The 27,681-nt window shown below is 33.4% G+C and overlaps 1 protein-coding gene across 7 annotated transcripts; it reads left to right on the plus strand.

Moving 5' to 3' along the window:
• The first annotated feature begins 4,689 nt into the window (after positions 1 to 4,689).
• LOC128996832 (ABC transporter F family member 4-like) lies at positions 4,690 to 27,681 on the plus strand. 7 transcript variants are annotated; one of them, XM_054422321.1, is made up of 12 exons: positions 4,690 to 5,033; positions 6,372 to 6,719; positions 7,552 to 7,682; positions 11,981 to 12,124; positions 14,031 to 14,184; positions 15,410 to 15,430; positions 16,451 to 16,554; positions 21,784 to 22,200; positions 23,395 to 23,482; positions 25,368 to 25,442; positions 25,897 to 25,964; positions 27,102 to 27,681. In XM_054422321.1, the coding sequence occupies exons 1-12, from the start codon at positions 4,892 to 4,894 to the stop codon at positions 27,315 to 27,317; spliced, it is 1,908 nt and encodes a 635-aa protein (XP_054278296.1). In that variant the 5' UTR covers positions 4,690 to 4,891; the 3' UTR covers positions 27,318 to 27,681. The 7 variants fall into 7 exon arrangements, with proteins under 7 accessions (XP_054278296.1, XP_054278301.1, XP_054278298.1 ...); XM_054422326.1 differs by having other exon boundaries at positions 21,784 to 21,849; XM_054422323.1 differs by lacking the exon at positions 16,451 to 16,554 and adding an exon at positions 18,678 to 18,757.

The raw sequence follows: 27,681 nt of genomic DNA on the forward strand, positions 1-27,681 counted from the left end.
AATTTATTTGAATTTTGACTTTGGTCAAGGGTGTAACAGTATGAGTATGGATTACTTGAGGCCATGCCGACCTGAAATTTTTGGAACTAATGAGTAATCATGAAAATGAGGTTGTGAAAAATGGACAGGTAATACCACTATGGTAATGGTCCAACAGTTTTAAACAGTTAATAAACTGAATGTCCATTGAGTAGAATAAGGATAGAGTTCATCTATAGATCACCTTGAGCCCAGGGGTGAACCGATTCACAGTAAAAGCTCTCATTACCATAAAACTTGCATTTTGACTTTTTTCAAAGAGAGGCAATGTTACTCCAAAGATTCTTTTCGAGTATTTGTGCTCCAAACTCAAAATCATCTCAGTTTAAAATTTGTTTACCTTATGTGTAACTTATTGTCGAGTGAAAAACTCCCTTTTTTACACTTTTTCTTTTAGTTCAGAGTTTGGTTTGTATAACTTAATAACACTAATTTGGTGTATTAAGCAACAAAATTAATAAACATGTAAATGACTATTATGAATAATTTGAAATACAGTAGAACCTTGATAACAAGACTCTCATGGGGATCGTAAAATAAGACTTGTTATCAAGGTTGACTTCTTATTGAGGTCTGTAATAACATGTGATTAAGGGTAAAATAATTTTAAGGTGATTTGAAAATGACACTTGTTATTAAGGGCGACTTGTTATCGAGGGCCTTCTTATCGAGGTTCCACTGTACACCACCATTATTTTTATTATATCTTTCATGGTGCAAATTAAAATAGTCAATGGAGAATTTTATTTTGAGCTTTGCTATTTTATATTGCCTGCTATATAACATCTTTCCCAAAAAATGTATTGACAAATAATGGAAAACCATAGAAATACCTATTTTAGGTGTGCATTACTTTTTCAAACTAAATCAATGAATTGGTTCAAAATATTGTAGGTACTATAAGTTATATTGTAAACAAGGTTTTAGACAGTTCAAAATATGTTTTAAGTGTTTATATTTATGAATATGTTTTGCAGTGATAACTTTTTACGGTTAAAGCTTCCTAAAAAAATATTTTTGTTGGCAATGGTGTAAAAAATTAGCAATTTTCAAATAATTTGCCATTGCTAACATTATTCTAAAGACCTTTTGTGGCGTCACGATGAAACAGTGTATGTATCAGCTTTATGTTCAGACGATGAAAGTAATTGAAAATATTCCACATAAATTCATATAGGGGAACACATCATCTTTTAACAAGAAAGTGTGCATAATTTTCAGGCAAATTTGTATTTAGTTTAGAGAAGTAATGCATTCTTGATAACTCCTGTTTAATCCCACCTAGAAAAATCACGTTTAAAAATTCAATTTCTTTACTAATTTCAGAAGTTGAATTTTTATAGTACAAATTCACAAAATGTGTTATAATATTCCATTCAATCATTTGCTATTCATGTGTTAGCTTTAAAATGTACAGCTATTGAGAAAATAATTTTAGTACATAGTTCATTCCTGAATCTTTTTTAAAACTTTAACGGTTTGTGTGATAAAATGCATGGTATAAAAAAATCTAAAATTTCTCTTACAATTTATATTGCATTTTTTGTTGTAAATTGTATTAACTTCAGAACTTTTAAACTGAATACATTTTTTAAGTTCACATAACTGTAATATAGTAGCCCTGTTATATGTGTACTGATAAAGTTGTAGAAACTCTAAAAAAACACACTTATAAGTTAATTAATCAATTTACAAAATGCAAATTTAAATTGCAATTTTATTAATATCAGTTTTATTGTAATTGTAAAAATTGAATTCAAAATACTACTCTTTTTATTATCTTTTCTCATGCATTTCACCATTATGATAATATCATACTTGTACAAATTTATGTAGTTCATCGACTTATTATATAGACAAAGTATTGTATGTTATTAATTTATTTTGTATGTACAAATAACCTTTTTGTAAATAAAGTGTCTGTAACTTCTTTACTCTTTAACTTAAGAGAGGTTTAATAATATTGTGTATATTCAAACTACTGTGCCAAGGACGTTTTTGTGTTGTGGCATATTGTTGTTAAACATGTATAACTTGTACTTATTTGTATTTTGATATTTCTTTTATATGTTCATATAAGTGTGTGAATGGTGTCACTGACATATGTTCTGTGAGGCAGCATTAAAATGTTTAAAATCAAATAGCGTAGTTATTATTTCCACCTCATTATTGCCTAACCCTTTCAACCCTGTAGGCTGATACTGTACATCTGCCATCAAGATTAACCTAAATAAATCTCCGTTTAATTTATCAACCTAAATTACAACTACCAAGACACTTGTTACTGACAAAACAAGCTTATATTGGTATGCCTCTTTTCTTTACTTGATTGCCGATCAGCTGATATGCATTGTTGCATTGATATCTATGAGGTTTAGTGTTATTGGAGAATGTATTATAAACAAGACTCAACATGTGTTTTTGATAGTTCAAATTATTGTATGTTTGCGTTTTGGGGTTTTCTACTGATCCGATTTCCTTAAATATTTGACAATTCTATGAATAGTTGTTTTTCCATTGGAATCACACATGGCAGCCTTATTTCAAGCCTGTCTTGGCATTAAAATAATGATTTACTTTTGATGTACAATACATCCAGAACTATTTGAGCTTGCGAAAACCCCATGTTGAGTGTTAAATAAATCCCCAATAGCAAAACTCAGATAACTATTCAACAATGCATTGGCTGATTGGCAATGAACTATGGGTAACAACATATGAGCTTGTTTTGTTATCAAAAATTGTTTTGTAATTTGGTTTGCGTGAAAAAAACACCCTGTATAGTTCAAGAAAAACAGCAAGACATGTGCTGGAGGCCAGAAGTCAAGTTTAGAACTATTGTACTTTAGGCTACAGGGTTGTGGTGTATAGACCATTGGGGCTGGTCATTTACCAGTGTTTTCTAGACCTGAAGACAACACCTAGATTGAGGGTTTTGAGTCAGGTCTGGTGTGCAAATCAGAACTGAGAAGTTACCAGCATGGGAGAGCTAGTGGGAGAGATATATCCGCCTAAAAAAGGGCGGCTCAAGTGGAATCTTTGTGAGTTGCACATCAAATAAAAACTACAGTAAAATATTGCCTACAGCTGGTATTGTAGCCTACTATTGAAAGTCAATGGTCAATATACATGGGATGTCCATCAATGTTCAATGCTTTGACTGTGGATAGAACTATACTATCCAATAGTCGGTGCTAACTAACCATCGTGTTAGTAAACCTAATAAACTTAACGGACAACAAAGATAGGAAAGGCGAGTGGTCTCATAGTTAAAAAATGAAGTAAGACATTAGACATTACTCATTAAAAGTGAATATAATGTATGATAGGTGATATAACCTCCCAGATTGGGTAAATGCGTGGTGTTAACTTGTTCTTTGAAACCCATACATATGTGAGGTACTTCACCCAGGTGACATAAATTATACACATCTTATCTACAAGAACTTGCAATTCCTTCCAATTCATTTTTGAAATTGGGATAGAAATGAGAAATATGTGAGGATTTTAAAAAAGGACATAAAAAAAAGTATTAAAAAGATGGAAATAGCTAGGGCCAAAGCGCCAAAGGAGATTTTGAATATACAGGAAAATAACATATGTCAGTGTGAAGTGTGGGCTTAATGTATGGAAATAGAAGCAAAGGAGCTTTTGACTTTACAGAAAAATAACATATGTCACTGTGAGCTTTCATCCTGCCTCCTGCCTGGGGAAAAAAATGGGCAGGGGTCCAAAGCGCTCCACTGGTACGGTACGGGTACTATAATATATTATACCTCAATAAGTACCGTATAGGTATCTGAAACAGGAGTAGGCTAGGTACTGTACTAGTCCTGACTTCAAATGAATTTCTGTAAGTCAGAATGCTATTTTTTTCATAAGTATGAATGCAGTAAAACAACCCATCCCTACCACAAGAAAATTAATTCCATATAGCTACCCTACTGGGTGAGGAAGAGAGGCAATGTGAAATTGCTACGTTGCTATGTATTAAATTGTTGCATGTGTTTAAAGCACTTTCAAGGTTATTCCTAAGGTTGTTTTAGTGCGATTCTTCCCATATGCCGAATAATGTTCCAGGAATAATCGTGTGACAGTTTCATCAATCGTATTTAAAATTCAGATAGGTCAACTGACTCAACTACCAGGTGCACATATTAAACATTGCCTCTTAAGAAAAGTTTATTGAAAAATCCAATAGGGAGTCAATTGGGTTAACAAAATAATGATCTAGCTTCAGCTCAAACGTAAGAAGTTACAGCAGGAGTCTGTGTTTTATATGGTCAAAGATTAATGCTACAATATATGTAATGCATACATGTGTGGATAAACAATACATGCACTGTACGTTGTTGTGTCATGAACACCTCATTCACTATCACTTGTGGTGTCAACAATTTTTATGAGTTGTTACTTTCTCGGGGCAAATTTTCCAATTTAATTTAATATTTCTTCCTATCAATCTTATTTCACTATATCCTTATTAATTAATAAAAATGTATATGCAAATCCGTGTGCTATTGCATTTTGATTTGCTTAATTCAATGAAGAGAGCTACTTTATATAGTATAGTATACAGCACTAATGTATAAAGATACGATATTCTACAGGCATTGAGTTTATTTTAGTCTTGGCTGTTTCCATTGCTAATGTCGTCTGCTTTTAGATCGTCGTCTGCTCAACAGAAACGCCTCCTCTTCGTTGAGTGGTGTAGAAACGTGGAACAGAGGAGGAAATCTGAAGTTATGTTTTGAGTGATAATGTGAACTTATTAGTGTATTAAGTAATATTACGTCTGTTAAAGTGGACACCATCCTCAGTGTTTTCTACACCCCCCAACGAACGAACGAAAATGGCGACTGAATTTGGAACTGGCAAAACAATCTTCATACTGGCCATAGTTGTAGGTTGTTTTGCTATATTATGGCCGAAGATATTTTATCCAATGCTTCAGTCTTCAGTTGCACCTAAACCCACTACAGTTCCAACTGCAGGTAGGCGTCTAAATTTAATTTAACAATAATTTTGGCTATAAATTCCTAGTTACAAAAAGGTTTGTTTTCCTCAGGCCAGGATCTAGGCCTAGTCCTAGTTTACATTTAACCTTTGTGAAGTAAATCACTTAAAAGCAAATAATCAAAACTGATGGCCTAGCAAATAATTTTGAACATTCATTCATTGGTAAATGCTAGGAAGACCTCATTGTTAGCGAATTTCCCATATAGGGAATAAGCTATTACCGTAGTACTCATGGTAAGACCTGGACCCGGGACCGATTTTTTTTTTCGTTTTGAGGTCCCTAGAGGCCAAAAACACCATCCGTTCAAATTCATATATATATATATTTATATATATATTTATATATATATATATATATGTGTCCGTTAGCGCGATAACTCGAGCAAAAATGATCCGATTTTAATGAAATTTGGTACAAACCTGTAAACCTACGTTTATTCGAACGAGTTCGCGAACCAGCATGATTGGACCATGTGAACGGGGGTTTATGGGGGCTTTTATGGGGTAAAAATGGGTTTTTCCCATTTTTGACCCAAAAAAACATAAAATTTTGCAATTTCTTTCCAAACAATTTAGTAGAGCTTAAAAAAACAAATAATTTAGTATATTGAAGCGTTATAATGCGTCTAATGGTTACGGAGAAAATTCCAAAAAATTGTAAATTTAAAATTCTCATGTTATTCTTATGGAGTATAAGTAAACTGTTGTAGTTTGCTTGTTTATTAACATGTTCTGCCCAAATTTGGAAAATATTTTTATTTCTTACTAACTATTAACATTTTACATAAAAAAAACACTTTCACCCTCCCTGTTGCAGCAAACCTAACTATGTGTTAAACTGATTCTATTTAAATAGGGAATAAATGTGATATTTTTAAGGAGATATTTTAGTGTAAATCCAATCAGGCAAATGGAAATTCGCTTAGTCTGCAGGTTTGCTGCGGCGGGGGTATTTATTTTTGGATTCGATTTAGGCAAAACTTATTGTTTGCCTTTTTTAACTGCATATTGTTGTTAGTCACACTTTCTTCTTATAACTGGGGTTTTAAACAGGTAGGGTAGGAATCTATTTAACTTCATGTTAGTAACTAAGCTGCACTACTACTTTGAAAATTATTATTATACACCAGGCCTAACATACTATACAGAAACTAAACACTCGCCCAGATCGTCTTCGATTGCTTCAATAGCTAGCCTATGGGAAGCCTATTTGTGGTGCAGCCAGTAATGTTTGGTCATAAGTAGGCCTAAGGCTACTGTATAAGACTATTGAATGTGTTTTTTAAGCCTCTATTTTGCTAATTCTTTTACAGATTGCTGTGATGTCATATTTGATAAAGATTTAAACGCTATTAAAATCATGTCTCAACTGTGCGAAAAAATTCTTATCGGACAGAGTGACATAGATAAAAGATTTCTGTTGGCCTTCCAACAAGGAAGGCTGACCAAAGAAATTGTCGACAAGTGTAACTCTGAAGTTCATGATAAATGCAATGTAGACATTGCAGAGTTTCTCAAGGACAAAGTACGCTTGGGTAAAAGTTACCAGCAAATGCTCAATGAATTGCGAACCTTAAATAGCTCTTTGTGTTTGAAAATCAATTTTGGTATTTCCCCGGCTCTGATTGGTGCTCCTCGAAGATTCCGAGTATGGGAAACAAGTAAGACGTGTGAATCTTAACTCGATTGAGTTGAAATCATATGTGAAATAACTGTGTGGGTTTTAGTAGACGCTAATTCTCTTAGTGGGTTTGGTTGACTAATTTGTTTTTTGGCAACAGTTAGAACTAACATAAGATAGACAGTTAATTTAAGTGCTGAGTGTGTTTAAGGAAAATGTGTTAACTTATGATTTCTAGATACAATACTGTAGGCCTACTAAACATATTCCATGTAGACTCAATTGTGTTCTGTAAAAAAAAAAGGAAAAAAAAGAAAAACTAACCTTAGCTTAGTCACTTAAAAATTCTACAAAGAATATGGTAACAAGTTGTTTTGATGCAGGATGAATTATTAAAAGTTGAGATATAAACAAAATCACAAAATTAAACATTAACCAAATACTCGCTATAGGCTACTTCTTTTGTGACTGATATTCTTTTATAAAAATAAATCACAAAAGAACTACGTTAAAGAGTTATTCTTCAGCTTAAAAAAATGATCATTCTTTTTGTAGGTCTGAATTTCACAACAATGATAAAAAACTAGTCTTCAAATGGAGATCTTAATTTCATATAAAAGTTTCCTGTGTTCCTCTTCTTCTCTTCTGCAGTGTTGTAGTGGGGCAGGACTGGTATTGCTACTTTGCATTTTTTTTTAACTATATATCAATAGGCTACCTGTTTTCTACGATAAAACAGAAAATTTTACGACTACACTATTGCTTTTCTGTATTTTTTATTTTCTCATGTATTGTAATGTTTTTTCTCATGTTTTTGCCTTATCAACAAAATATCATCCCATAAATTAATTTTTGAACATGAATGATTTTAGAGCACCTAAGGCAGGAGAGACCACCCCATTTACGGCCACATATGCTTCATCCTGCTTTGAGAGAAAAGGGGCGAGCTATTCCCCATTCCCATATTGTCCCTCGAGTCGTTGAAAAAGAACCACCGGCTGTGGTAAGTCAATAAAAATACTCACATGTAGCACTTATGTAAGAACATTTTTCATTCATAGGTTTTTGGTATGTTATTACAGGAGAATGCCTTCCACAAAATATTTAATACCTGGATATTTTATTCTTTGAATATAGGCTACAACTGCTTCTGATCTCTGAGGTGTAGGCCTAATTTTTTCTCCAATTTGAGTGTTTGCCTCTGGCATGGTTCTGTGTAAAAGAACGGTTCACACCCTATTCAAATTTTCATTTTAGGATTGTCTTCACCACACTGTGTGTAAAGCTAGTAATTTTTGAACATGATGTTATGCTCTGAATTTGGGTATAACCCACTCTGTCTAAAAAAAATTGGCCCGCTTTCATATAAGTACTGTACCTAACTAACTTTCAAAATACATAGCCTAAGCATAAATTGACAACAAATTAATGCATTAATTACACTATCATTGGGTCTACATAGTTTGTATCAATATAATATAAAGATACATTAAACATACACTTTAAATATATTACAGCTTGAATTTTTTTATTTTTTATTTTTTACTAAACATTGACAAAAATGTGTAATACGCCCATGGACCATGAACTTGTTTGAGATTTTAAATAAAAATATTGTGAGCGATCAAATGTTACCTAAGAGTTCAAAAGATTAAAGCTTTAGAACCAGATTAAATTAAAAAATTAAGTTTTGTTAGATAACGTAGTTGTTGAATCGTTTATTACTATTAACACAATTAAGAATAATAAAATTAAAAACTTAAGTGTAGAATTGGTTTAAAGAATCAGGTAGGGCTACGAGTATAATAATCAGAGAAATTAGTTCAACTAACAGCAATTTCATCCATGCAGCTTATAACTAACAGTACAGATAAAACAGGGGAAACAAATCCACATGCAGATATTTTTAGTCGCTTGAACGTAATTAACAAGCTTGGGGGGTTCGGTCTACTAAAAATAGACCATGATGCGCTGAGCTCTGTCAACAAAATAGTTGAAATATTTTACTGCATTTTAAGATTGCTGTTTTCACAGACTAAACGCTTAACAGCTTGTTACAGTTTTGTAACAATGCTCCATTTTACAATTTGTTCTCTTTTAGATCTGACTATTTCTGTACAGTATTAGCTGACGTTTTGCCAGAATCTCAACTAGATAGTTTTCAAACATGTTTGTAACATTTCAAGATTTAATAAATTGTATGTTGATTGAATTTGTTACATCAACACTTAATTTATTTTACAATAGAGCGTATAGGCCTACATGAAATTTACAAAATGTAACTTTTTATTAAAATGAAATATATTTTTCTCTCAGTAAAAAAAATAATTGTTTAAAAAATTATTATAGATATGTTTTTTCATCTACTTATAGATTATTATTATTATAGATAATAATAAATATAATATAGATAATAATAATAATAAATTATTTTATTAAAATATTCAAGTGTTAAACAATTTATGTGTCCACAGTAAGTACAGCAGGGAAATGTAAGCTAGCTGAAGGGATTAAAAAAATGTAAAACCTTACAATTTTAAGTGTTTAACAAAATTATAATTCATCAATAAGTTATTTCATTGTCATTGACTATTGGATACTGAAGTAGACATCGCATCTATATGGATTAGATGTCGCCAATTTATTAAAAAAAAAGAACGTAGTTGTGTGAGCCAGTCACAGAATTGATTAGTGTTTAAATTTCTATTTTATGCCTTATTTTTTAACGCTGACCAGGTTGATGGGTCATAACAGTTGCTATAGCTCACTATAATTCATTCCTAAGTTTGACTTGATAAAAAAATGTGTGCATTCAACAGAATTTAGTAATTTAGATCAGCACAATCTGTTGGTGGCTCACATCAACTATGACGATTTTGATAAAAATCTTGCTACAAATTTAACTAAAATGTCTAGTTGTATTGATAGTCTAAGGTTATACGAGTATATTAAAATTTTTATCAAAAAAGTGAAGCCCCCATCTTGTTTTATGATCAAGTTCTTTATGATTTGTTAAAAACTTCATATGTTAAAAACTTCATGTTTGCTGCTATTTCTTGGAGGTGCAGACGAGAAAACAGGTATTCTATGTTTGGTGTGTTACTCAATGCTCATGGTTGTCGTAACGTGTAAAAATTATCATGTCTCGCAAAGACTCGTAAATAATGTTACTTTGAAATTAAAATGTGTGTGCTTTTGAATGTTGAGCCACTTAAAATCTGTTGTATCAGCAATTTTGTATATACATTTCCCTCATAATTAGTGTTGACACTTAATATCTTGTTGATAAGAATTTCATAGGTTTGGTGATGTGATCTATATATAATTTAAGATGTCTTTGAATATTGTTTGATAAATTTACACTTATAGTAAGAAAATATCAAAGTTTTTACATTAACCATTACTTTAAACAATTTATCTATCCTGTTAGGCTGTTTCAATCGTTTGACAAAACAACTTACGCCTACAACCGCCCATTAAGAGGGTTCTCTACCCCCGCCGAAAAACGTCAGAAAACCGCTTCGCGCGGTATCATATAGCGATTCTAGTTTTAACATTTAAATTGTGAACCAAACACCATTTTGTATATAAAGAGTGGTTCTACTAAGTTTGCTTTTTAAAAAATGTCTATGCTTACGCAATCAAGGGCAACGACTTGTCAAAGTTAGTGAACTTTGCAGTTAAATAATAATATCTTTTTATGAAATTATCGATTTTTAACAAAGCAATATTAGTGCGAAATTTAACTAGAAATATCAAGTCACTATTAGTTTCAAGAAAAGATGATTTTTTGTATGTGCAAAATGAAACCGCGTAAAACCTTGCACGGCGAAAAGTGCTATGATTCTGACGGACTCTATCGGTCTTTATCGAAACTACTGTCTCGCGGAGGGATACAAATTTTACACATTCTTCATCATTCATAATATTTCCCCCAAGATTTATCCATGACACATAATAACATTATATTAATTATTATAAACCAGTTAAGCAGTATAAATAAATACAGCCAATAACCTGTTGATAATATAAAAACGTTCAGTCATATAGGTTGTAGCATACTTGTGAAACAAAAACGTTTCAAATTAATATTTCATTTGAATAAATTAATAATTTGAATTAAAATTAATAAATATTAGAGGGAACTAGGGGAGAAGGTGAAAGTGTGTGCACTGCTGGGGCGGGTTTACTAGGATGGGCCTACTTCCACTGCGGAGGCGTCCTGGCGGTGACACGACCAGCACACAGCAATCCTAGGGAATATTTTGTCGTCTTGTAGTTCCAACTAAACTCACCAGGGTCGCAGAAAATTGAAAACAATTCGAGGTAGGGAACCCCCTTAAGTTGTTATTGTTAAGTTGCACTATTCTATGTCGTCATGATCATTTTCTGAGGTATCACCAAAACAGCAGGTACAGGTCATAACAGACCCAGTAAAAAACATAACCACAAGTTTCCGATTTGGACCGATGGTGACAGATGTGATTGGTCAAAAAGCCAATATAACAACTTTTGTACATTATTTCCCATCTTATAAATTATTAGACTTATCACTCTCTCATTTTGACACCTCAATACCAAACCATTTACTGAGCTAAACAAATATGAGCCATCAGAAAATAGTAAAATTACAAATTAATTATTTATATAAGAGAGACTGTCCAAAATGAGCTAATCCAGAAACGTTTTGTGTCTAGTCTATAAGTGTGAATTTATCAAGTTGTGTTGGAAAGAAGATGTTTTTTCTCTTTATTAGTGTTTTTTGTAATTTGTAATGCTTTTACTGTTGATTATTCATATTTTTAATATATGGTCTAATAATTTATCGAATTTATATATTTCAAACCAATTTACTTTGTTTGCTAGTTTTATTTGTGTATTTGGTATACATTTAAATACTTTGAATCTGTAACTCTTTCACCCTTTGGGCACCTAGAAATGTTCTTGTTAAAATGCTTTTTTGTATATGATTATTGAAATTCAATAAGAACTCACTTTAATATTACTAAGGTTGTGTAGATAAATAGTCATAAGTTTACAAATAATGTATAAAAATGATAAAGAAAGAAGATTTATTACTAAGCGCAATAAAATTTAGGTTAAAAAAATAAATCACTTTTTTAACACCAGTATGAGTCAGCAATTGTTTTTTTAGTAGGCTACTGAAAAGTTTTGACGATACTGTGTTTTATAAAAAAAGGTTTGACATTCTACCAATACCAATTGCCATAAAATTTTATTTTTCTCTCAGGTTAGGTTAGGTTAGATTAGGTTTATCACACAACTGATGTATGTTCACAGCCGATGCCCATGCCTGGGATGAGGCCTCCGATGGGAGGTCCCGGACATGTGGTGCCTGCGCCCAAGACAGGAGGAACTATGGGTATCATCATGCCTCTCTATACCATTGGCATTGTCATATTCTTCATGTACACTATGATGAAGGTAGGTTTAGATTAAGTGAAGCCTACAGTATTAAAAATTTGATAGCTACGTTTGTCAGGGTGATGACTAATGGCGAAATGGCAAAAAGAACGACATAAGCACTGATGCACATTTTTTTATCGATAATAGTTATTGCTATGGGGGAGGAATCGATATGTAGGCCTACATAGTTTGAAACAAGTTTTGTATTTAGGAGTGATTAATTAAGTTAAATATTTAAATTTTTTCTAATATTTCTTAATTTTGATTAATCGATATCGACTTACGGTACACCTGGAAAAAGTACAGTCTGGAAAACCTGGAAACGTCAGGGAATTTTACTTTCAAAATTTTTTCTTCTTCACCAGTCTGAACAGCAGTACAAAACAATACTAGCGTCTAGACTGCCAGTGCAAGTCCGAGGATCGGACTCAGATCAGGATCGTGGATCAGATCAGTGGATCACCCCCCACCACCGCACCATGTCGTACGTTTCCGAATCATACCAGCGCATCAGCATAGCTTATCTAACTGTTCGCGGAAAATTGTTATCTGTATCACTGTCGCTGTCAAAACGTATAATTTTTAGATTAAATTTGAATTAAATATAATTAAACTATCATAACCTAACCAAACTAACCAAACTTGCTGATAATGATAAACTCGAATGAAGGTTTACTAATCGAAAAATAGCTCTGTTCTAAAAATAAAATTATAAATGTCTCAAATTCAATTTTACAATCTTTTAATTATAAAATTAAACTGTCATAACCTAACTAAACCAACCAAACTTGCTGATATGAAAAAAATTGTTGACAAAAAGTTAGTGCTCCCGGTGGGATTCGAACCCGGCTCGTTCAGATTATCAGCCCGACACGCTATCCACTTCACCACAAAGGCTCATGACTCAGTTCCGTATCGTTGCAGTAATGGTTGACGTCACGCCATCGGCACTGAGCGGTGGTGGGGGGTTTTTCGATCTGATCCACGATCCTACCGATCCTAGGAGTTTCACTGGCAGTCTAGATGCTTATCAAAACAATTGCTAATGGAGCTTGTAAATAAATGTATCAAGTTTCTGTGCCCCTAAAGTCATCAACAAAACTATAATGCCTTAAAACTTTACGGTACTTTCCTGTTAAAGGGAACATTCATTATTATCGATGATTTTTTTCTCGATTTATCGATATTAACAAATTGAAACATATCAGCTGACAACTACGATAAATAAATATTGTTCAGAATCGACAATCAAGAATTTAAAAAAAATATTGAAATAAAACTGTTCTAAACCAACCTAACAAAACTAACCAAACTTGCTGTAACATTTAAAAACTCCATTTAATACTCTCCACTCGCCTTTTCTGTTATCAAACGGAATTTTCAAATGGTACAGCAAGTTTTGTTGGTTATGTTATGTTAGCTTAGAACAGATTCATTTCTTTCCATATAATAGACACTATTTTACCCAAATATCACCTGTCAATTTGTAATGCATCGTAAGGAAAAAAAAATCGATAAATCGAAAAAATCATCTATAATAATGAATGTTCCCTTTAACAGGAAAGTACCAACTTTACTCTGGAGTGTTATCTAAGGTGCATACACTACAATTCACGACCTTTCATTAAGTTTAATCTTCAGGTGAGGACAATCCTTGTAAGAATACTAGCCAAACCTGAAGTGCCTTATGATTGTATGAAGTGATCCTCAGACATTAACGGTGCTTATAAAGGTATTCATCTAATTCCTGACGTCATTCCACGATTTTTCAAACGTTTGGCTGATCTCGATTGTCAGACAAGAGAGGCGTAAGAGATTTAGTTACTATACTTTACCTAGTTTAAAGTTTTTTAGCTTCAAATTTTCAGTTTGCCTTAAAGTGTTCTAGCAGAGTTCCCTCTCAACTATTGTCTAACTGTTGTAGCTGATCTTCAAGAAGTCAGATGAAAGCAGCGCTTACAAAGAGTTCGAGCCGGACCCAGAGTTCCGCAGGGTTGTGTTTAACGATACTCCTCCGTCAGCAGTCTACCAAGCAAAACTTGCTCAAGGTCACGCAGACGACAACAATACCAAGCTCGGTAAATGGCTTATGTACTCTGGTATACTGTTGGGACTATTGATATAACTAGACATCCCATTCTCAAACATTAACCTACATATCAACAGAATCCACCATAAACACCCATGCAAAACCATCATGTTAAAGTAGTGTCCATAACCATAAACCAGTTTTAGAATGAAAACGAAGTTGAATTGAACCACTCACAGACTGTGTTGATATCAATTCCTAATTTCCGTTGAACACGCCACTTTTTCAAACAAATCCAAACTATAAGACACATACTGTTGTGAAAGAGAAAATATTATTTTTACAGCACATGCTTGAGTCAATCACTTGTGTTGTATTTAAACAAAAGTTTGGCTACTGCTGATTCTTGTTGATTGGATGTCTATTTCAGTTTTCTAAAATCAATTACCGGCATTGTACTTAATAAATCACTAACATCAGGCCTATTGGTTACAGCTTCAGAAAAGACCTTGGTTATGACTTGTAGTGGTTCATCTGTCTAAGGGACCTGGGTTTGAATTTCTACCCTATGATATATATTTTCTATAGGTAATGTTGGGATGGTGTGTAGTAAATATGTAACAGTTTGTCCACATATAGGCATACTATGAAAGAGGAGGTTGCCTAGACATAAATAAGTATCAAAAAAGATATCTTAAGTCAATTGGCATTGAATAAAATATGAATTACTATTTGTGAGGTTCCCTTCTATTAAAGACTATTGGATAATTTATTGACAGAGATTATACATTGTTGGAGGAAGTTTCTAAACCATGCATTTTATTGACGTGGAGTTGATTTCCATACATTACAAAAGTTTAAGACGGGCTATGAAATTTTAATACAATGTTCTAGAGTAATGAGATGATACAATTTCTTCCAATAGAAATAAAATCCTTGTACAGTACTTTAAACCCATTCAAAAATTATAACCAATAAACAATACTACAATAATTATTATTTGAAATAGGCTATAGAATAACACTTATGAAAAGAAGTTGAAGTTTTATTTGGCAAAACTAGACTTACTTTTTACAAAACCCTCTAACTGAACCCCTGTAAAAAAAAATTAATTAGTTTCACCAAAATGGTTTGCCCTAAATAACAACCTAAGTCCTAGTTGTTTGACGTTGGTATCATTGATGCTTGTAGGTATGTGTTGTCATTAGACTATTTACATATCATGTCTTCATTGAATTGTAAATATTGTAACTGTTATTGCATGCTTCACAAAGGTTGGAAGGAGAGAGATGCAAGTAAGTATAAATTAATTCTTAAAAATTATATTTTTAATATTAATAAGTATTACTGTATAAAGGTAAAAGCCATGAATCTCAAAGAAAATGTTTTGCTAGCCTAACATAAGGTGCAATTGCAAACTTTGTTCAAAGTTGATGAATGTCTTAAATTTTGCGTGTGAATATCTTTTATCTAAAATTTTCTGATTCAATTCAATTTTCTTAAAACTTGTTAATGTTGTGATTCTAAAGGAGAAAATATAAATTAACTCACTCTATGATCGCTTAACTATTTTCTATTGGAATTAAAATTTGGATTCAGCTAAAAGTGAAATGGTGGTCTTGATTGTATTTTTCACTTCATAGTCAACATAACCTGCAATCCCGATATGATTTTGACAGTTGTCGGCAACGTGTTTCCATACCAAAGTGAGGTTAACCCAAATTTTAAAAACCATGGTTTTATCCCTAAATTTTTCCATTTTCGTCTCATCTGTGATTTGAGTGATAAATGTCAATATATTCAACTACTAACATCTACATAATAACATAATATATCAAAAACCAATAATAAATCATTGAAAGAAAAACCAACCAATTACCAGTACTCATTTAGGTTAACTGGGTTGGGCGTCGCAAGAGTAGAAGTTTTAAAGATTCGTTATGGTTTAGCGAGCTTCCCTGAAGACAAAAGAGTAATTCTGATCCAAGAAATTGAGACTAAACATTTCTCAATAATCAAACTTTCCTTTGCTAAATTCTGTGTCAGTGAGATTTAAACATGCTAAATATTTGTATTTAAATTTTGTGTGTTTCTTGCACCACAATGCACAGTTTCCCATTCAAGTAAGCTTGTTATCCTGACAAAAATCATTAAATGCTATTTAACAAATAAAAGTTGAAGGTCAAATAGAGGTTGGTGTTAACCAAATTTTTATATTAGGGAAAGATGTTACTATATAATTCTGAATGGAAAACATGGTGTTTTCTTGTGAGAAATTTCACTCTGGCAAGTTGGTAACAATGAGAGGTGTGCAGGGGACATAGAATTGGATCAGCTGAGAAGGAGGTTGGAAGAAACAGAGGCAGCAATGGAACGCATTGTTGCCCAGATGGTCAAAGTCCCCCACAAACCTAGTCAGGTCAGGCCCTTTCCCTCAGCCTTGGCGGGAATAGAGATTGTTCATGAAGCTGTTAAGTCTCTGTTTTTAAATGGTTTTTTATTGCCATTGATTAAAAAAAATTGATAATTTGATAAATCACTGATAGTATGGGGTTATTCAAGGTTTAAGACAGAAACGTATTTACCAAGAACCAACAGAGATATTCGCTCAAGAATAATTAAACTAAAATGCATTCTGTCCTTTCGGAACTGATCACATTTTCATATTACTACAGTGTGTTGGTGGTGAAAGTGAGGGTGAGGGGTTTTAAAGAGGACGGGTCATGTAAGATTTGTTAAAGGAATTACTGATAGTGTTAAAGAAGTTGACTTTCCAAATTAAAAGATTTGAACCCAATCAATTGACTTTCAGAGACAAAGGTTTTTGAACACTTTGGGCTTCCAGTACCAATTAATTATGCTATCTAACAAAATGTCAACATTGGATGGTAACAAGGTCAAGGTTGGTCACCCGAATCCGGTGGTTATAGCACCGAATCCTATAGTGCCAGAAGCCAAATAAGTCCTATATTGCTGAATTTCGTTCGATGTAGTTTGACGATTTAAATATTCTTTCGGCATTATAGGACGTTATCAAAAACTATTTAGCACTATAGGATTTAAAAGTGTCTGGGATCCAATAGTGCCGAATAGTTATTTCTGTGCCAAATCCTATAGTACCGAATCATGTTTTAGTCCCAATTTGCCGAATATCACGTTCAACGTTGCAGGATTTTAAATTCCTACAGCGCCGAAAGAGAGGTTTGTGTTACAGAATGCGGAAACAGTCCTATAATGTCGAACAGTAGAAATATTCTCCCAGTGGCGTAACTAGTCTGACTGTGCCCCAATGCAAGTATTCTCCGTGCACCCCTATTCGTAGACTCTGACACTTATTTAGTGTTAGTTGGGTGCTGTTGGATTTTAAAAGAATTACTTCGGCTCAGACACACAAATATCTCTTTCGGCGCTGTAGGAATTTAAAATCCTACAATTCCGAACATGATATTTGGCAAATTGGACTAAAAACATGATTCGGTGCTATGGCACCTTCTCGTTAGTGTTTAGACTATTCCCCTTTGAATGTTAAAAACCCAACATTGGCGTAGAACACAAGTTAGGTAAAGTATTTTATGGGTTCGAGGAAAAGTAAGTGATGACCTTAATTGGTTTTGTGAACAATCTCTTTCCCACAAAAATACCCTTCCTGATTGACATTATGTGACATGGAAGCAATTTTCCTTTACGAGACTGGCTGTATCTGGAATTGTGTGTGTTTATACTCCCTGTTAAATTTATATTTTAGTCGCTTTCAAGCAAGCCAACTTAGTAAGGTATTTTTGTTGGTTTTCCAATAGAATACTTCAGTTTGAAGACAAAATGTGTTTTTTACTCTTGTATGTTTTTATTTTTATTGATTGTATGTGCTTATGGTTATTTTAAAATTGATTTTCACCTGCCTCTGCCTGTGTCAGTTTGATGGCCATGAATTCAGTTTTATCTGATTCCTCTAAGGTAAAATTACTAAGTTGCTCTGTGCGTAGTTATTATAAGTAAACAAACATAACTCTTCTCAATGCTGTAGTTTTGTAAAACAATGACGTGAATTCACATTAAAATAAGTTTGATTTTTTCAAATCAATTACTTAGTCAACTCAAATGCAAATGTTAAAATGAGTAAGTACTGCACAGGCGTTGTAAGTTCACTATCTATCACAAGGCAAGTTTTGAAGTATTAGTGTTCCATTTTCAAATCTTATAAGATCGTCTCATAAGACATTGAGTCGTTATCCTACTTTCTTTGTATTTTGTTGATACCTGGACTTGATACTGTTCGGCCGGCCCCATATTTTCAAATATTTCAATTTTCCCTGTGACAATGTGTGTTTTTGACAATCCAGTGAGATTTGAAAATGAACAGTTATGCTCTGAAAATGTTAATCTAAATAGTACATTAACAAAGGCAAAAGGTACCTAGCCTGTCTTTATAGTTATAAGAAGCGTGGTTCAATGAATAAACTGGAATTCATTGGAAGGTCCCAGACCGAGGCCAAATTTTTATAGTTGGAATGCAACCTAGTGATGGTATGTTTTGTACGACAGTTGTGTCGGCTATCTCAGGCCTGGTAGCGGAAGTGAATCGGGACATTCTGTCCAAACAAGGGACAACGGAAGAAACAGAGGTACGGCTAGCATCACCTGACAGTGAACATAACCTAACTTCAACTCTTATGCGCTTTTTTGAAAGAAATTTTGTCCTGGGTAAACAAATTTTATCTTTTTGGAACAAAACTACTTTACAGTACCAAAATTTCGGCGTAATGTTGACTACGAGGGTTCTGAGTTAATCAGTTGTACATTTTACTATTGACAAATAGAATGAACATAGACCGGCAGCAGTGCTGCGGTTAGCATATGTTCCGGCGCCCACCGCTAAGAGTGTAGTGCACACCACTGCAGCGTCTGCTGGTAGCATACTGCTCTTGCGCTCCATGCCTGCAGCGGTGTGTGCCGTAACTACACGGCACTCCTAGCGGTGGGCGCCGGAATCTTCCTTTGACAGTCTATATTTATTATATTTGTCTATGATTTTAATCTCTAGTACCATACAACAGTCAGTATTTTAATTTTTGAGCTTTTTTTAGAACAAAATAATTCTTTTTTTGGAAAAAACTGTTTAAACTACAAACCGGTGTTGGTGGCTCAGTTGTTAGTGTCACGGACTTCCGACCCAAGACAGTGATGTCGTGGGTTCGTATCCTGGTCACTGCCGCAAACATTTTATCAGTACAGTTCACCTTTGTACTGTACTAGCTCACCCCTTGCTTTGCTGGATAAGTTCCACGCAAGGGCAAATGCAAGGTTAAAAGAGGTCGCGAACTTATTTTTTTTATAAAATAATAAATAAACAATATATTTACATCTCATGCTAAAGCAATTTGAATTTAATGGTAAAAAGAAAGTGACCAGTGTAGTCATAAATTTTCCAATGCGGGATTGTTCACCAAGGTTGCTTCAAGGAAAGATTCGAGTTGTTTACCAATACTGTATAGTTCTTTGGAATAATAATAGTGGGAAATCTGGTCCTTCACGTTCCTGCCCCCACTACACCATCAAAAGTGAAAACTTTTGGTGGTTGTTTCCTAAACTAGTTAAATTTAATTTTCCACATGTCCTCGTTCAGAAATACCACAGATAAATATTTTGCCAACATAGGTTCAGTAATACTGTACATAATTTGAGATATGAACGCGAGGTGCAAAAAATCTACATCACAAACTTCCAAATAAACCAACTTCTTATATGTATGTAAAAACCATTTTTTTTACCTAGGACGGAATTCAGGTGATGTTAGCTTTTTTATGTTGTCTATATTTATTTTTGCACCTAAACATTTTTGATCTTAATGATTTAACCGTAGCGCTTACTTTAAAACATCAATCTAACTGCCAATTGTAGCTTAAATAACATAAAACGTAATTGTCATTAAATTAACGTTCATTTCTTCATTAGTTTTGTAAATACTTTTTGTAGCTCTTCAGTTTCGTTTTGTATTTTGCTTATAATTTATTTGCTGTGCTCAATGTGATGTCCGATTTTTTTAAATGTGTGTAAATATTACTATAATCAATAATATAAAATATTTCTAAGAGTTTATCGTCTAAACAACATGGTAAACATTCATAACAACAGTATCCGTTTTCCTTCTTGCTGTAATATATTCTAAAATAAACAAAGCATTTTTCTACATTTTTTATTAGACGTGTTGTGTTGAAATCCCATAGTTTAGTTTGCAACTGTGGCACTAGGTACTAATGCACTGAATTTTACAGAAACTTTTTTAATACTTTTTATTTTTTAGGTAGTTTTTTTAAGTGATTATTTAAGGCTAAACTTTTGGATGTAGAATGGAAATAAAATTTACATTCAATTAGAATTTTAATTCTCATTAAAAAATAGTTATAGTTTTGGGGGTTTAGGTAAAAGATTCGATTTTAGCCTTTGGCCTAAATGGTATGATTTCCTGAGGAGCTTTAATAACTAAAATTATTGTAATGGATTTAATTTTGTTTCTAAACCTCAATTATATCTCTGTAATTGAGTTTAGGCTCCAAGTCTAACATGCATTATGACTATTTTCAAAAACTTGTAAGTTTATGTACCGATTACGTGAAAAATTAAAACTCACAGATATAAGTTATGAAATTTCTTGCTGCGCTTTGATAAAATAATTATAATTATGTCCAATTAAGTGTTTTTTTAAAAATATCATCGTTTGTTAACCTGAGCTTGCATGGCCGATTGTATTCAGCGATGTACAAAGTACTGACTTCGGCTCGTTCAACTACAGGCTTGAGATTGCCGGCACTTCTGTTCACAAATGTGTTTAGTTGTGTGTTTATTGTGCATGTAAACAATGTGTTTTGTTTAAACGTAGCGACTTGAAATTTTCATTATGATTTTGTGATTGTTTAAGTTTTTAGTGTTTTTCCAAATTATTTACCACTTCTTCATGTACTAGTTGTTAGTTGTTTTTGAGTGAAGCTTGTTTCAAAAGGTAGTATTAGCATGGACAAGTTGTTTTAAGTTTTCTTTTTGTGATTCAGTCTTAAGTTATCTGTTATTTATTAAATGTACACTTTTTTACTGCTCTGGCGATGTACTGAGAAGTAATATTAATACCTGTCTGTGTGTAAAGCAGACTAATTTAATATAACTCATCAATGTCTATATCATTACTAAGAGATTTGTGTTTATGCAAACAAAATTATTGAGTTTTGTTGTTTTAACAATTTGCAATATTTGTTATACAACTTTTAACTATAACTATTTATTAAACTTCGTATTCAACTAGCATAATAGTTTACTCATTATAAGAAAATTACTTGTTGGCAAACATTTGTCCTGTTTGTTAATTTCATTTCCTTATATTGACCACAGTTTGAAATAATTAATTCCAACAACATGGGTAAAACTTTAAAATATTTGAGATATGCTCAAAATTGCATAAATTGGCATATTATTGGACATAAATTGTGAATCAAACAATAATTTATAAATCGATATTAAATTAAAACAAAAAGAGTTTGTAAATTTTTTTTACCATTAATAACTCAACCCCTCCAAAGTAAAATTTCAGTACCGGTACTTTACTCTTAGAAAGTCATTATTTTGCAACCATTCTCACATTCATTTTCCTATTTTCCAGGAGGTTGAAGAAAAACTCGTCAAAAAAGAGGAAGCAGTCGAAGTTGTCGAGTCGAAACCGGAAAAGGTAGAAGAAATAGATTTAGAGGAAAAATCAAAGGATCTAGAAGTAGAAGAAAAATTAGAGAAAGAAATAGAACGTGGGGTTCAAGTGGTGGGGATGGAAATGACGGAGAGTTTGGAAGGGGGACAGAAATGGAGTCGTCCTCCTACTCCGCTAACCCCCCGTAGCGCCACACCCACCATACCCCCTCCCCCTCCACCACCGCCTCAGAGTATTTATTTGGAAGGCTCTCTTCCGTCCCAGAGTCAGCTGTTAGTTAGCCAATCAGAGATTGAACAATTGTCCCAGGAAAACGACGAATCCCCGGTCATTCTGGCGGGGAAAGTTACTTTGTCACTCATCGGGCTGGACGACGTAAGAACGTGTGCCCGAGTGTTGACTAACACAAATATTATTTGTCTAACTTGCCTATGCTTGTCTTTGGTAACCTAGGATTTAGATTTGACCAAGTTGTGTTTAACCTTAAGTTGTTTTATGATTATTTAACTTCCTATTTGGATTGTTTTTAACATTTTTTCACGCTAACATTACTTGGCATTGATATTGAAGCTGACAGTATTACGTGTTTTAATTAAATAAGAAAAATCTAAAAGTTTTTAAAATTTCATTTAAGGATTGTAATTTTGCCTTTAGGTGTAGTTTCTCAGTAATAATGTTTCCCTACAACTATCAATTACCAAAGTGCTGTTGTGTGCCAAAAGAAGTATAAAGTAGGTTTTATAGTAATATTTTCCGTTTTATAATCAATGAAATGAAGTGATCCTTCTTTATTGAGGTGAACTTAGGACCACATGGTTCTTTCTTACAGTTAACCTCTCAGTGGTAATAAGTCATGTTCCTGCTTCCATTATTGTATCAAGAGTCTACTGTTGGACAAATTTCTAACTGGATGTGCTGCCGCTGGTAATCCTAAACCTTGGAGTCAAAGTCAAATCATTTATTGCCGCAACACATTTACAATGTATGACAACGTCAAAAATAGGTACTTTACAACAAATTATTTACAAATCAAATGCATCAGTCCATTGATTTACAATTATCAATGAATTCATTCAAAGAATATACACTAAGCTGCAACAAAATACATTTCAACTGTTTCTTAAGACATACAGGTTCTAAACTTTTAAGGCGAGGTGGTAACATATTGAACAGTCTTATTCCTAACTCAAAAGAACTAACAACTGTGCTTCGATAATTACATTGGTTTATCCTAAAATTATTATTAATATATTTCCTTAATATATTTTATTGAGAATAAATTTATTTTTCATTTAGCCTTTTTTATGAAAATGGTTAAACTCCCGCAATATCCAATCCTTTAGACATTTAAAGAAGGAATGGTCCTTAACTAACCTGTGTACTTTTTGCCACAATTTCTTTTATGCACCATTTTATCAAACTATTTGCAGCTGTTGGTGCAAACTACATTGAGCTAATTTAAAATAATTAAACCAGAAGTGAACTTACAAAGCAGTTTTTAAATTCACTTTGGAGTTGATTGTTAACTTCCTCCCAGGAATCTAGGCCTGACTGTATTTGATGTTACAGACATTGAAGGCAGACAACGGAGGTCCTGAAGTCACGTTTATGTCAGACGAAGAAGAAGAAGAAGAAGAGGATGAAGGCATTGAACAAGGTAATATTCGTTACCATAGTTGTGTGTGGCAACGTCATGCCTATTGCCACGTTAATAACAGGAATAAAAGTCTAAACATGAATTTCCTTTACTATCCTTAATAAATTTAGTGCAACAGCTGTTTCGATTGGACGGTACAGCGGTGTTGCCAATTTTTTCTTGCCTTGGCCTTGTATTAGAGGAGGCTATGTGTATTGACTCCTGCCAGTTGGCAGCACATTATTTTATATTTTAACTCTGTACAGCTATACTTTCTTTTATTGTTGATGCACGATTTGATTTATCCTCAGAATTCGGAAATGTATGTTACTGCTTACACTTAACCAATACCTTTATCCTATTGGCCAGAGCTCACTAATATTTCAGTGAGCGTACATTGTATCTGAACCATGCTGTTTATATTTAGCACAATAAGGATTATTTTACATTCTTTTTGGGGAAAAACAATATTGATTGATACAGGATGTTTTTTTTTACCCAACCCAAGTTACAAGTACTGCAAGACACGTTTTAATGACATTACAGGCGGATGTGTTGGTATCCCTGTGTTCTTTACAATCAGCTGATATGCATTGTTGGAAAGTTAACTAAGAAATTTAGTGTCATTGGGAATTCATTGTGAATAAGACATAACATGGTGTTTTCCCAATGCTCAAAAGAGTATCTATTGCACATTACGCCTTTTGAGTGCCACGCAACGATATATCGTTTTGCACAACACATCTGAAAAATACTTCACAACGATATATCGTCGTCGGTAGTCTTACAGAAAAATACATTGCAACGATATATCGGGCCGGCGCGACTTTCGATCATGTGATTTAATGGGCATATCGGTTGACTCGGTTGTTATTATAAAACAACAATGATTTCAATCGATTTCTCAAATGATCGAGGGACGATATATCGTTCCATGGCACTTTTGAGATGAAAATTTACACTTTTACCGATTTTTATTCTTGCGCACTACGCTTCGCCCCCACGGAAAGGCTGGCACTTTTCAGACATACCTAGTAAAAAAACTGGAACTTTTCGGAAAGTACCAAAATAAATTTCTGGCACCCAAAGGGTTAAAAATAAATTAATATTTTAATGCCAAGATAGGTTTGAAATCAGGTTTCCATGTATGATTACAATGGCTAAAAAATCAACCATTCAATTATTTATTGTCAAATATACTGTATCAAGAAATCGGATCTGTAGAAAATCCATAAACGTAGACATACAATACAATATTCTATCAGGGTATTGGTGAAGAATACATTAAAAGTAAATAATTGTTTTTATGCCAAAAAAGGTTTGAAATCAAGTTTCCAGGTATGATTTCAATACTTAATAAATCAATTTTTCTACGATTTAAATAAACAGACCAACAATGGGGTACATACTTTATATGAGCTAGCGAAAACCTCATGTTGAGTCTTATTAACAATAAATTCCCAATAACACTAATTCTCATAGATAACTATAATGCAACAATGCATATCATCTGATTGGCAATGAAGTATAGAACACAGGGATACCAACACATGCCCTTGTTTTGTCATCAAAATGTGTCTTTCAGTACTTGTAACTTGGGTTGCGTTTAAAAACACATCCTGTAACAGTCAATATTGTTTTTTTTTATGTAAGGGAGGTAGAAAGAAAAGCTTATGTTAATGACTTTTCCTGTGGCAAGGTTCAACTTCAACAGCAACACTTTCTTAAATTAATTAACATAGGAGAATCAATATTGTATTCTCATTGAGACATTGTTTTAGTAGTGTGGTATCCTTTTCTTTAGGCTCTTATTTAGGCTCTTTACTGTGGGTTTAGCGATAACGGTTTCTTACTCTTAAATACTTACTTACCCAAGTATCGGACTTACTCTCCAAATTATTTTTAGCCTCTGAAGATGAAGCAGAAGCAGATAATCTTGGTTTTAATGTGGAAGAAGATTTGACTACAAACTACACAACAGGTACAGTTTCATATCTCTGAATTCTCTAAACTTATTTTTGCCACAAAGAAACTTTTAATCATCCTAATTTGTTCAAATTGAAGAAAATTTTCACTAGCCTTTTAGGGAACTTGCATAAGGTACACATACAGTATAATGAGGATAAAGACTTTTTTACAACACCTCAATATATCTGGAATTTTTATAATTAACAGTAAGATTGTTAAATCATTACTGTTTTAAAGTTAGGTGTCTTTCTTGTTGTTCTCGTACAATCTACTAGAAAATTTGAGATGAAATTTCACACAAACACTAATTAGTCCATCGAAATGTTATAGGTATAATGCCATTTTGGAAGTAAATATTGATTTTGCCAACAGAAAGCATAACTGGTTGTTACACTTTTCTATTTGTAGAGGCATGGATTGGCATGTGACTGTGTTGTGATATTTTGACATAAATGCTTTGATTGCAGCGAGTGCCGCAGCAGGTCTAGGGGATGAGACAGCGGCAGACATATCGACTATGGAACCTCACCATGACGTAAGTATAAGGAAAATTCAATGTACTTACAGTAAATAAACAAATACAAGGCTTGTCAGTATCAGGGTGTCTAATCGACCTGAAAATCGGGAATCTACGTAAATTTTGTATAGTTTTTTGCCAAAAAATTTCCGATTTTTCTTGTTTTGGGTGATTGAAAATTGCGAATCATGGACAATGCCCCCATCATAATAAATTATCACGGACTTTAACGCGGTTGCAGGAAATGATCACGGCTGAAGCTACAATTCCAGGAGATCATTATGAATTTTGCAACAATTGCAAGGTAGGTCTGGTGAGATTGGAGATATGGCCGTGATCACAAAGTTGGTGTTGGATGATCACGGGTGTGGGTTGAAAAATAATCACTAGAGATGATTGGGGATGTTGCCATGATGTCCAGAAATCAATAAGTCTCTTCAAGATCACCGTGTAAAATTATAATATGAAATCGTGACAAATCGAAGATGTTGACTCAATGGCTGGAAAATTAAATTTGACGCGATCGCAAGAAATCACGTGTGTTGCAGTGAATGTGAGAATTTATCACAAATTTCGCCTTGATTCTTTGACATCACCTATGTGTCTGCGATCGCGAGAAGTTATCACAGAACTCGCCTATCGTGTGAGATTCTCATAACGTTTTTGTAATTCTGATGTTCCCGCCATTGCAAGTATTGATCAAAGTATTGCTGCGATCGCCAAAAATCATCACACATTTTGCGGCGATTGCAAGGTATGATTATGGTAGTTCGACATCGCAAGAAATCATTATGGGCATTGCAGTGATCGCGGCATATAATCACACTTATTGTTGCGATCATGAGAAATAAGTTTGTCAAAGATGATTACTTTGGCCTGGCGTTAGAGAAGCTATGACGTTGTTGAAATAAAGAGAAGCGCAACAGTGAAACAATAACTCATCCTTTACTCGTATTTGGGTTCAAATACACACCTAGGTGGCACCACCTTATCAATTCATACTAGTAAAAAAAAAAAATGCATTCCTCTTAAATTTAGTTATGTGTGTATATATAAAAATCTAATCCCGCTGTGTAAGTAGATTCATCTATTAATAATTAATTCCATGATTTTAAAGTAGATGTCTCAAATAGTGTCTTACTATATTTGATTCAGGATGACGAAGAGTATGAAGAAGAACTTGAAGAAGATGAAGACGAAATCATAAGCAAACCTCAGGTTTTGATGGCAACAAAGAAAGATAATTCGAGGCAAGTAGTAGCTGAAGAAGAAGAGGAAGAGGAGGAAGAAGAAGAAGAGGAGGAGGAGGAGGAAGAATTAGAAGAAGAAGTTGGAAGGCCTCAAAGCTTACTTCATCAGCACCGACGTTGAGTTTAAGCCCATCACAAATCTCTTTCATTCATCCATCATACATATTCAATATTGTTGACATTTAGCATAGGGAAAATTGTTAAGAATGTAAATGAAACTTGTGAGATTTGTACACTTAGCCTTTTATTGTTACTCTATTGGCACGTTAATTAGCATAAAGATGTTGGCTTTCTTTATTTTGCATTGTAAATATTACTTTGTCAGTAATATTTTATTCTAATTTTTCTTGTCTTCCTTTAAAAGCCTTCCGGCATAGATTGTGATATTTTGTTTTTGTGCCAATTTTTCTTATGTCACTACAAGTGCATGTTTTCTTCTGTACAAACCATTGTGCCAAATATTTAATAAATCCTTAGAGAAATTT

This window comes from Macrosteles quadrilineatus, unplaced genomic scaffold, assembly GCF_028750875.1.
Source record: "Macrosteles quadrilineatus isolate MER2022 unplaced genomic scaffold, UCM_ALF_1.0 Scaffold_6__1_contigs__length_79288215, whole genome shotgun sequence".
Lineage (NCBI taxonomy): Eukaryota > Metazoa > Arthropoda > Insecta > Hemiptera > Cicadellidae > Macrosteles > Macrosteles quadrilineatus.

What these genes read in the sequence shown, in the direction of transcription:
- LOC128996832 (XM_054422321.1), top strand. Translation starts at nt 4,892, where the DNA reads ATGGCGACTGAATTTGGAACTGGCAAAACAATCTTCATACTGGCCATA. An exon ending in CGACAACAATACCAAGCTCG is followed by an intron (nt 14,185 to 15,409) that starts GTAAATGGCTTA and finishes TGCTTCACAAAG; the next exon opens with GTTGGAAGGAGAGAGATGCA. An exon ending in CTATGGAACCTCACCATGAC is followed by an intron (nt 25,965 to 27,101) that starts GTAAGTATAAGG and finishes TATTTGATTCAG; the next exon opens with GATGACGAAGAGTATGAAGA.